The 12,412-nt window shown below is 33.4% G+C and overlaps 1 protein-coding gene across 1 annotated transcript; it reads right to left on the reverse strand.

The window, feature by feature from the left end:
• Positions 1–5,921: 5,921 nt before the first annotated feature.
• On the reverse strand, positions 5,922–12,183 carry LOC132056504 (probable NADH dehydrogenase [ubiquinone] 1 alpha subcomplex subunit 5, mitochondrial). The gene is made up of 2 exons (XM_059448731.1): positions 11,790–12,183; positions 5,922–6,416 (listed from the first exon to the last, which is right to left on the reverse strand). The coding sequence occupies exons 1-2, from the start codon at positions 12,106–12,108 to the stop codon at positions 6,211–6,213; spliced, it is 525 nt and encodes a 174-aa protein (XP_059304714.1). The 5' UTR covers positions 12,109–12,183; the 3' UTR covers positions 5,922–6,210.
• Between the last annotated feature and the right edge of the window lie 229 nt (positions 12,184–12,412).

The following is a 12,412-nucleotide window of genomic DNA, read 5'->3' on the forward strand; positions in this document are numbered from 1 at the left end:
GCTTGATCGTTATTCAACTGAGGCTCTTATCTTAGACGTCATCAATTTATCTCATTTTTATACGTCATGTTAGAATTTTGTAATCTGACGGACATCGACTCATGCAACATTAGGATAAGATTACAATAATAATTGTAACTTCAACTTTCGACAATGTGAATTTGACTTATAAATAAAAGCTTTTACTATTTTAATTGTATGCATAACTATGAGTTTTCACATATTAAACCAAACGTCATCGTAGTAAATTTGAAAGCTTTCACTACTATAGAAAAGCCAATTGATCTCTTTCCGTACCTTCACTAAATTCACTAATTTTACTAGCAACACAGGCAAAAATTAAGTCATTACTTTCAACAAAGTATAGTACTTCCTCCGCACACTTTTATTTATCTACTTTTAACTTTATATGCCCCTTACGAATTAATAAATGAAGTATATGTTTTACCATAATATCCATATTAATTAGTGTATGATCTCGTGGACTTGAAGAATGATTTGGAAATGAGTAATTAATGTTAAGGGTAAAACAAAAACAAAAAAGTTTGTCTTTTCTTGATATGCTAAAGTGAACAAGTAAAAGTGAAGATTTATTTTTAGTATCATAGACAAGTACTCTATTTATTTACTACTCGCTCCGTCCATTTTAATTGTTCTATATATTAAAAATAAATGTTCACTTGTACTTGTCCAGTTTGAATAATTAAGAGATAATTTACCATTTTATACTTATTTTACCTTTATTATTAATTGGCAATTTCAAGAAATTATTAGTGGTTGCACAACTTTTAAAGTATGTTTGATTGGTTTCAATCATTAGATGACTTAGTAATAACAAAGAGTGAAATAATAAAATTATCATTCTATTTATAGCTCTATAAAGAGTGAACCAAGTCAATACAAGATAAGTAAAAATAAATGAGGAGGGAGTAATTATTTAAAGGGGCGAATGAATAAAATAATCTCAATGAAGCATTGATCATGGACTAGATCTGTATCTGATAAGTAGAAGTCTCTGGAACAAAGAGAAGGAATCAGGCTGATTGAGACCCCATTGAAAGATGAACTACTGTTGTTCCCTGGTAATATGAAAATAGTCAAAATACTAACATTGAAGTATCAGAGTAAATCTTGAAGTAAATAAATCAGGTCAAAATTTGCTCAACTATTTTAGCAAAAATTAGTTACCTGAGGTCCGTGATAAGTTCAGGCCCAAACTCAAGATATAAGAGCAGTTTTATTTCAATTAGAAAAGTATAATTTATTACATAATTTGATGATTTTTCTGCTAAAGGGACACAAGTGACTAGCCGGGACACAAGTGACTAGCCATTATGTAAAGTAACAAAAATTTAAATTATGTAAAATAATACAACTTGGTGAAAATCATAATTGAAAACTGTTGACATTTTTATGAATTTGTGAGCATATAAATTTTGTATTTATAGATAGAAATAGATTTTTTTTTTTTTTGGTATTATTAAGTTTTAATTTCACTCATAATATTTCATGTAACAAGTTTTTAGGCTAGCTAAATGTGGTGATTTAAGCTTAGTTTTACACGAAATTAAAGAAAAAAAAATTAAATTCATTAAATTGACCTCAAGAATCAATTTAGTTCTTCATATATAGTTTATGCTTAGAAATATTTCTTCTAAGTTAATATTGAAATTTATAGTACTTTTTGTATTTTTAATATCTAAATTTAATTTAAAATATTAAATTGATCTAATTCAGTTTAGCTTCATAAGTTAGTCAAATTAACTCTAGCAAAATAAAAAGTGTCACATAAATTAAAACCGGGGCAAAAGTAATTAGTAAGATCTAATAAATGTTCCAGCTGAAAATGATAATATGGCCCCATAATCGCCTAAATTTTACCACGTAATATGTATGATAACAAATAATGTAAAGGGAAATTTAATAATCCTTTCTGCTCATATTATATGGCGTTTTTAGCTTGTGCTAGAAAGTATGAAGCGTTTACTAAATTAGTTAAATAGTACCAACTTAATATAATTTTTTTGTTGTGTAAAATTTCACTAATCTAAATAATGGAAAATTTAGTAAAAAAGCTATTAATACCTTCTCAATTTATATAAAAACAAATATTCGAATTACATATAAAAGCTAAAATACAATATCATATGAACCTAAGGAAGTAAAAAGCAAGAAAAAATTCACAAAAAGTTACTACAATTCAATATACACTAATTACATAAGCCCACATAAAAATTTACTTAAGATAAAGAATGAATCCAAAAAATAAGATTAGATAAAAGACAAAACAACGCCACATGTAGCAACATCATAGGATTAAAAATTTTGTGAGGACTACAAAAGCACCTCATTCCCTCTTATATATAATAAAGTAATATTGAAGTACCAAAATTGCTTTTTCTCTTTCAAGTAAATCAGAATTATAAATAATATGACGGTTAAGTGATAAAAAATTATGTACAAATCCAAGTCATACATTTAGTGTAAACATCAAGAAAGAATAAGTTTTTATCGAGTCATGAAACGCTGACCCTTAATCGTGTCTATGCACCTTGTTGATCAATTTCTGAAATTTTATTTCATCGTTGTATTCCTTTTTATTTTTTTATTTTATTTTTTGCAGTACATCATCTTGCATTTGATAAACGAAGAAATAAAAAAATTAATTGAAACTATATCATTCTATCTTATTATCTCAAAACAATGGCCAAGTGGCGAATAAACACCTGTTCACGTTCACGATCCACTTGCACTATTGTTAATTGCTCCACTCGCATTCCATTAAACACCCATAAAAAAATTCATCAAACATTGTTAGGATTTTATGAAGAGGTGTGAACGGGAAATGACCCTTTGCGCTTTCATGGAAAAGGCTTCAAAAAATTCATGAAACACTGTTAGGATTTAATGAATAGGTGTGAATGAGAAATGGCCTTTGCACTTTTATGGAAAAGGCTTCACACCTCTTCATTCCTTTACTTTTTTGGCTACAAATACTTAATCATTTTCATTAGATTTTACTTACGAAAATTCTGTTTTTTTTTTCTTTTTTTTCTTTTTGCACTTCAAATATTTTATGTGTGTGATTTCGGTCGTCTGTTGCGTTCGCCGTTCATCAGGGTATGAGGTACTACTACACTGGTGAGTTAAGTCATTCTATCCTGAGAGGATATATTCCATAACCTCGAGTACATTAAGGGGAATAATTTCCTTAAGGACACACTGTGAATTCAGTGAACTCGAATTTATTTTCCTCTCTTTCCAGATTCTGTTTAGATTATTTCCTCTCTTTCTAGATTCTGTTTTAGATTATTTTCCGAATACACAATACAACAAACACATCTCTTTTTCATGCGAGTACAAATAACTAGAATATAGCAATTATCTTCTTTTTCTTTTTCGTTTTTCAGTTCCCTGGAGAAGGAAAACTCATTTGTGTCTGATACAAAGCATTTTTTTGCGCGGATTGCCCTTCTTTTGGGGTGGTCTTTAAATTTTGCCCCTCAAATTTGTGGTCTTTAAATTTTGTCCCTCATATTTGTGGTCTTTAAGTTGTGCCCTTCGCTTGGAAAGGTGGGCGAATACATGAAGTTCTGGATTTGAACCCTCGCTCAAGCATAAATAAAAAAATAATTTCGCAAGGCAGGACTGGGGGAGTGTATGCCGGATCCGTCATACAATCTTTAAGGAAAAGCTAAAGTTATGCCGGATCCGACATAACTAAAAGTCCGCCCATAAGGTAATTTTTCCTAAGACATAATTTAGTTATGCCTTATGGGGCAAAATTTTAGTTAAGGCATAACAAAATTATGCTTCATAAGGCAAAAACTTTTCCTTAAGGCATAGACTTTGCCTTATAAGGCAAAGTTTAAGTTATGCCTTAAGGAAAAGTTCCACCTTATGGGCATACTTTTAGTTATGTTTTGGGCATACTTTTTAGTTAAGGCATAACTAAAAGTTTACCTTGAAAAGTAAAATATATATATATATATATATATACATATATAAGGCAAAGTCTGCCCCTCCGGCGACTTTTAGTTAAACATAACTAAAAGTATGCGGAGGCATATAGCAAAATTTAAACTTTGCCTTATAAGGCAAACTTTTAATTATACCTTAAGGAAAACTTACGCCTTATGGGGTATACTTTTAGTTATGTTTTATGGGACACACTTTTAGTTAAGGCATTACTAAAAGTTTACCTTGAAAAGTTAAAAAAAATAAATATATATATGCTTCAAGGCAAAGTCTGCCCCCTCCGGCAGACTTTTATTTATGTTTAACTAAAAGTCTGCCCATGGGGGCATACTTTTAATGGGCAAACTTTTATATGGGACCGCATAAACTTATGAAGGAATTATCAAAGTTATGCCGAACCCAAATACTTATGCCAAGTCCGCCCATAAAGGCATAAGTATGCTTAGGGTCCGACATAACTTTGGTAATTCCTTCACAAGTGTATGCCGGTGAGGGCATAGCGAATTTTAAACTCTGCCTTGCGAATTTTTTTTAAAATTTTGACTGTGTGTGAGTTTGAACCTGAAACCTATGGGTTTTAACCGAAGGGCAAAATTTAAAGATTTCAAATATAAGGAAAGAAAATTTAAAGACCACCCCAAAAGAAGGGCAATTCGCGATACAAAGCCCAGGTCTGTTTTTCTATTTTATATAGTATTATTATATACATTCTAAATGATAACAGGAAGGGCAGAAGCCCATGAAGTTGGATTATTATTGCTAAAAGGAAAAACAAACCCTAACCCAAACTATGAGAACAGAGTTTTTGATTGACTAATGATAATAATGATCGTTAATCTCCAGTGAAATGTTAATGATTTCATATTTGATATATGATATATCATTTCTTTCTCAAGAGAGGTTTTTAACGTTTTCTTTTTTCTTATGTTTTTTAACTGAAAGAGATATACTAACCCAAAGTAGTAACGTTTTTTTTATAGGATTTATATAATTATAGAACATCCAACTATTAAAGCTCAACTCAACTTGCTTACACTAACGCTACATGAAGTCATTGGGTTGACCCAAGTTGGTGACAAAACATTTTAAAACGTCAACAACCAAGCTCAATTCAACATGTTCACACTAATGTCAGAATCCACAACAAATTCTACACATACTTATTTGTCGTGGACGGCTAGATGAGTCAATGACATCATTTCAGAAGATTCTAGTGATATTGTACGGAGAGAAATCATTTCTCGTTAATAGGTTGGCATACTTCTTATTTTTTTAGTACATACTACATATACTACTTGGAGAAGCTGAATCTTACGGGTAAAATTAAATTCACAAAGCACTAATAAAAGATGGTATATGTGATGTTGTTTCTTCATAAAGTCATAATTAAACTACATATATCTCCATTCTTTGAGTAACTTGGAAATTTTTGCCAACTCTTGTTCAGAACTAAAGCTTATGCATAAGTCAGATAACCAAGCAGGCTTCCCATTTCAATTAACATTATTGTAATTCAACTCCACCATCACATTGTCAAGAAAGAACGGAAATGAAGTAATAAGGAATCAGTTTATAACAGAAAACACAAAACATATTAGTGGATAAAGTCCTAATAAATGGACGACATTAGTGACTAATAAATTTTGCAAGGAATCTTTTGCAACATTCCCCTTTCAAGGGCCTCCAATTTGTCCTTTTGAACAAATGAGAATGATGTCCTGATTATTGAGGGTACACATTACCCCAGCCCCATGAACATCAAAATGAGGCCAGAACTGTCTAAAATAAAAATGGACAAGACACAGACCAGTCGGAGCTGTACGAAGGGAAAACCTCTTTTTTAAGTAACAATGCTCAAAGCAATGAGGGCATTGACTCAGACACAGCCTCCGACTTATAACAGTGAAACAAAACTAGAGAGTGTTGCCCCAAACACCTTTACCTCAACCACAAATGAAAATGGCTACTTATTTAACTGTGTGATGCTTTCCAGCGATCGGAAAATTGTTATATAGTTTCACTACAGAAATAAATACACCCGTTGCAAGAACCAACACGGTTTGTTCTTATTAACTAATGATTCAAGCTTTTGTGTCAACAAACACCAGTCAGTCCAATTAAAAGGATTATATAGAAATAACACAAAGAGAAGAACCCACGGATGAGTGTATCAACATTCAGTTTTGGATCTTGACATGGGTTGATCAGTACAAAGAGAGACCATTGAAGATTCTACTTCGATTGTGATTCACCTGATGCAATTGCAGGCTCATCTTTCTTTGAAGTCTCCAATTTGCCAGAAGTAACAGCCTCCAGCGTCTTATAAAACTCCTCTGGAAGAGGACCAGGACGATGAAGGGGAACGTGCTTGGGTACTGGAGCATCATTTTCTATAACTTCACACTCATAATCATCGGGAATACCCCAAGGTTTCCACTCTGGAAGAAAAATCATTGATCATGGCTTTAGGTTATATGGAAAATAAAACAGAAAATACTCTTAAGCACTTATAACAGCAATTCATAACTTCACCCAAAAGGGGTTGATTCATGCCATTCAGAACTTAAATCAACCTCTTCCCCAAAAGAAATCTGCGTGTGAGATCTCTCTTAATGGATCATGAAGAAGGACCAGTAAGATGTTTTTTATGATCAAACATATTTTTGATTTCTACATAAAACTCTATGCAAAAATTTAGCTCTTCTTTTTTTTTTTTTTTTTTTTTATATGACATGGGAACCCGCAGCCGCTACCCTTCGGGTGCGCACAGGGTAAACCAAGCTCCTGTGTAATAGCCAAATTTAGCTCTTTACTCATTAGGCAGCGGGGAAGGATTGGGGAGGGGGATGATCAAGCTTGGCATACAAGACACCACTTCACCACAGAATAATGAAGCAAAAGAGTAAGTAATGAATACTCTAATATCCATAAAAAAAAGGTAGCATATGCAACGAAACTCACATGTGTCTACCTGTAGACTTTTAAGCATTCTGATGGACATGAATGCATAAAAAAAGTGAAAAAGAAAAGTAAAATATCAGATGTACATAGTAAAATAAGTATATGAAATAGGACAAAAAATTCAATATATAGGTCACGCATGTTCCAATTTACGGTTCACCATCACATCCCAAACAAGCATAAAATGACGATTCAGTTTTGTTCTCTAAATTGTAATTTATCTTGACTTGTATTTCTTAGCAGACGCAGCTAAAGGTTGCTTTAAATTCTGTATTTCATGAAAAGACGAAGCACATAGAAATTGTCACTTAATTCGACAAAAGATTGAGTCTGAGATGCAGTATTACAAGTTTTATCAACTCAAATGATTAGTTAGTAGATACTCTTACCAGATTACTTCAAAATTCCACAACTGAGTATATTTACAGCAAGCTAGGAGTACACAACATGTAAACATTAACCTGAGAGGGAGTTTTAAGATTATTAAAAATATGTAAATATAGCAAGAGCCAAGAAGCCATACCTTGTAAATATGGAAAAATCTGAATCCATACACTTCTGTACTTAGGAGATCTTATAGTATGTAATTACATGTTTTTTCCGGTTACTTGTGAACTTTACTGAAATCTCAATAACCTAAGTGAAAAATCAAGCAACTCTATTTTCAGAATCTCTTCTTTTCTCCTTTCTTTATCAATCCCAACTTCTTTCACCCTTTCAGTAATCCACTCGGCACAAAACAAAAGTCTATGTTAAGTATCTAGTATTAGTTGAGGAAATCGGCTATAAGCTCCTTATGTGGTCTTATAATCCTCATTTCCTGAGCATCTTTTGAGATTAACTTAAGCCCAAGGTTCCTTATCTTAAAATGGTACTAAAGCCAAACTCATACATATTCTTGGTTTGCCCAATTTGAGCCTCCACGTTATATTGTCCATGCACCAGATGTTCAATCTTGGGCATACGGGGAGATGTTAAGTTTCTCACATTTGTTGAAGGAATATGTGGTTGTTTTCTTATATAGTCTTCGAAAATAGTCTTCATGAGCTAGTTATTGGGCTTGAGTTAGGCCCAACGTTTATTTTCTTAACAGTCTAAAAAGAAGATGAATAAAATAAATAAAAGAAAGCCACTAATCTGTCAGAGTGTTAGTAGCTCTATTTTTTTATGTAGTAGTAGTAGCTCTATTTATTTGAACCCAGATTAAAGGATCTCCAATAAAAGACTTGCCCACTAGCTTGTCGTACAAAATAAGCATGCATAAAAAAAGAAAGTGATGTTCAGATTCCCCGGTGATAGACAAATTAACACACAGAAATGGGTACACAACAACAAATTAACAAACAGAGATGAATACGCAACAAAAAAAAGCCTAATAAGCTTGAAAATATAAGTAGAGTCCAGATATTTGTCCCTTTGATGCAAAAGGCTGCGTAAATATCAGCAGCGAACTGACCTTGTAAAGTAAAAACCAAGATTTACATAGTGCAAATAGCAACTTTAACTTAAGTTCTTATCTCGTCTAAAAAATCAGCTATACAATACCACATGGGTTAGCAAGTTTTAGATTAACAAGTTTAGACCACCAAATAAAAGTATGGCGACAAATTCGATTTGGAACTGACGCTGATGATCAGGCTAGAAGCTTTTTCCTGACTGCCCCATAAAAGGACCAACTAAACAAACACTTCAACAGTTGCAATGGTATAGCCCAATAACCCTTTGTTGCAAACTGTTGTGAGGCTATCCTAATTATAACTAGGGCTGTTCACAGTTTTGGTTAAAACCAAAACCAAACCGAAAATTTAACCAAACCGAATAAAAAAACCGACATTTGATTTGGTTTGGTTTTAAATTTGAAAAACCGATAATATTTGGTTTGGTTATGGTTATAGTAAAAAATAACCGAATAAATAACCGAACCAAACCGATAATTATATACATAAAATTTATAATTATTTATATGTATAATATTAACTTTTCATAAATAATTAAAGATATTTTATACCTTTTAATTATTAATTTAATTTTGGTCTACTTATTTTTAAGGCCCACGTCTTAAAAGAATATGTCCAAGTCCAACAATCCAAGCCCAACTCTAATAAGTCGTAAGCATAAGGGTAAAAAGTAAAAATCCTACTATCTCTTTTCATTTTACATTGCCATCGATGTCTTTCCCTCAATATGCAAAAAAGTTCGCCCTTGTGGGCCGTGAGGAAAAAAAGAGCTTCATAAGAAATTTGAAGAATGTAGAGAGAGAATATTTGAATTGTCACGGCTAGTCATAAATTGAAAAACCGAACCAAACCGACAATAACCAAACCGACAATAACCAAACCGGTGGTTATTATTTTACTTGGTTTGGTTATGGTTTTAGACATTTAAAAACCGACTAAATTGGTTTGGTTATGGTTTTAACCAATAACCGACCCAAACCGAACCATGAACACCCCTAATTATAACTATCCAAAATTAGAAACAACATATTTCTCAAAAATATTTATTATTCACTGTTAATATTTAAAAAAGCTGAGAGTGAATGATACTTTAAAGATCTTTTTCAGACAATAAGAATGATAAAAGTAGGAAAGAGTGGCTAAATGTTGAAGAATGGAGTAGTCAGTAGAGTGAGTAGATGATGCAGTTTAATTATTTAGAGCAAATATGTTTAGGCTAGTAACTGGGATGTGGGAATAATAAGGGTTCAAATTTATTTATCAAAAACCAAGAAAACAAAAAAGAAAAATTATAGGCAAACACCGCGGATAGAGACCAATATAGATGCTCGACATGGTTTGCGGTTTTTTTTTTTTTTTTTGGGGGGGGGGGGGGGGGCGAGGGGTTGGGGGGTTGGGTATTAGTAGTACTGAACTACTAATAATAATGGCATAGACTTGGACGATTATGATCACATGTAAAATAAATCTCAAAGTTAGCATCATCCAACATAAATAATGAGGTGGAGTAATTTTAGAAAGATTTATTTATTGTGTAGCAATATGCACTTCTATGCAACAGATCTATCAACCTAAAGAACGAAGTTTGCACCAACAAGGACAAGACTGGAGAAAATATTATAGTGGGGGAGGGGGGAGAGAGAGTCAATCAAATATTTCAGATTAGGAGAGGCAACGGTCATATATTAGAGCCATGAAAACATGACATTTTAAGGTTTCTATAATATTATCCAAATCTATCACACAATGGATACCTAAAACCTGACTCAAAAAAGGAAGTTGAGTGTAAATTGCTTAAGCGGACCTATTCATAATCCAAAAGAAAACTTCAGCAAACATGAGGAAATACAAATTTTGGAAGAAAATTCACTAAATGCGCACTGTTGGCAACGAAAACTAGTACAGATTCACTACTTGTAGGCCATGAACATGCACTGCTAAGAACAACATATAAAGAAAATAGGAGTTTGAAAGTTGCACAATGCATACTGAGAGCGACAAAAGAAAAACCTAACTTTCGCAAGCTAGGATGTAAGACATTTGACGCATCACATCCTTGGGTGCTTCATTGCTTCTAATGCAAATCCTTGAACAACCATACAGCCTGCTATCAGGCTGATCTCTAGGTAATGTCTATGATCAATAAAGCACATGTCGACTGAACTTTTATATTGCATAAAGAGAAACTCCAACAACCAACATATTTCTGGCTGAAATACCGTCAGATGACAATTTTACACTCCATTTGACTTTCGGCGCGATATTCGTGAAATCAGCCAGGAATATAATGACGTAATTCACCTATAACTAAGATGGGAACAAAGAGCAAAACTTTTCTTATCCTGACATTCTTTTCGAAATGGTCTTATCCTGACATTCATAACCTTTAATGGGCTATACATTGCTTAAGGAGTCTGGATGTTAAGTGAGACAATTTGTGACCCCTCCATTCTTTCCTGGTGCATTGTTCACACTTTGTGCCTTTGTAAGATCCAATAATGCCTCGAAGATGTCAAAATCTTCGTCTCCATGATATTGAATTAGAGGAATTACAAGCCCAAGATTGGGAATTAGAGCACAACTCGCAAGGCAAGGAGCTGTTCAAAACCAAGCCCAAAATGAAGAAGCCAATAATGATAGTCTTCAATCCCTTAGTTGAAGATGAATCTTCATCTCAAGAAGAGTTTCCTAGATACCGCTAACGAGGTCCAACTCAAGATATGGGAGGTAAGGGAATTAAAATTGATATTCTTTATCCTTGGATATAGCCAACAAAGGTGGCCTCTTTTTTCATTTTGGCTATCTTGTCATGGTGGGGTTCCTAAACTCGCCAATATTGGCACACCCCCGATGTTCCGGCGTCAACTTCTCTTTGTTTTATAATCATTACCTAAAACTTAATGAAGATAAGTTATTCATAAATGTTAACAGGAAGACCATTTTTCTTGACAAAGTGAACATCACAATAAAATTAGCCAATTTTAATTTATGCTCACATTATAAACCTAGGATAATTATTCATAAATTTTCAGTGGTGGAAAGGAAGACCATAATCATAGCACCAAACAGGCAAATCAAAACATAGATCTACTATTGTCTCATCAACCACTCACTCAGTATAATCAAAGAGGACAAAAAAATGTAAAAAAATTCCGCGTGTTTAAAAATTGCATAACAGTTCACCTTCATCCCTGCATTCAATAAATAATTAACAAAGAAAGAAAAACACACACACACACACACATGATCTACTATTGTCTCATCAATCATTCAGTCAATATATATAATTAATAAAGAGCAAAAAAAGGAAAAAAATAATAATCCCGGGTTTAACAATTGCATAGAAATGCACACTCATATAAAGTAAAAATGGAAGTTTGTTAGTGTACGGACCGTTCATGTGGCCAATAAGCTTAAGCTCATCTTGTGCTTCCTCAATTAACTCTTCAACCTGTCCACAACCAAGCCGTTTCTCAATCATTTCCGAATCTTCTTCTTCCTGACAGACACTAAGACGGTGGCGCGTGAAGCTTTCCACAGCTTTCCGGTATCCTTCATCTTCCGGCACAGCTTTGATCTCATCTAGGGTTTTCCTGTAAAGATTAATGAGAACTTCCCTAGCATTTGGGACTACATCAAGACCTACGATCCCTGTTGTTTCCTTCACTTTCGCCATCATCATCAATGGCCTCGCTATTCTTCGCAGAAACATTTTTCCGACTCGCTCGTGTCACTTCGGCTCGGAGCTCTGAAGAAAGAAAGGCAAATGTGAGAACTTCAGCTGATTGAGACTGATGGTAATTTGGGCCTAATGATCAGAACTATCTGGATTGGTTGGGTTCGCTTTTCTGCAAATGTTGGGCTGTGAAGTATGGCCCATTTATTAGCCCACCTTGTTTTGAAGCATTTTTTTGTGCGGATTGTCCTCCAAGACCACTGCTCCTTCGCCTAATACTCCAAGGTTCTGGGTTCGAATTACAGCTCAGTAAAAAAGTAATAATAAGGAATTTCTTAAG

The sequence above is a fragment of the Lycium ferocissimum genome, chromosome 5, assembly GCF_029784015.1.
Source record: "Lycium ferocissimum isolate CSIRO_LF1 chromosome 5, AGI_CSIRO_Lferr_CH_V1, whole genome shotgun sequence".
NCBI classification, from domain to species: domain Eukaryota; kingdom Viridiplantae; phylum Streptophyta; class Magnoliopsida; order Solanales; family Solanaceae; genus Lycium; species Lycium ferocissimum.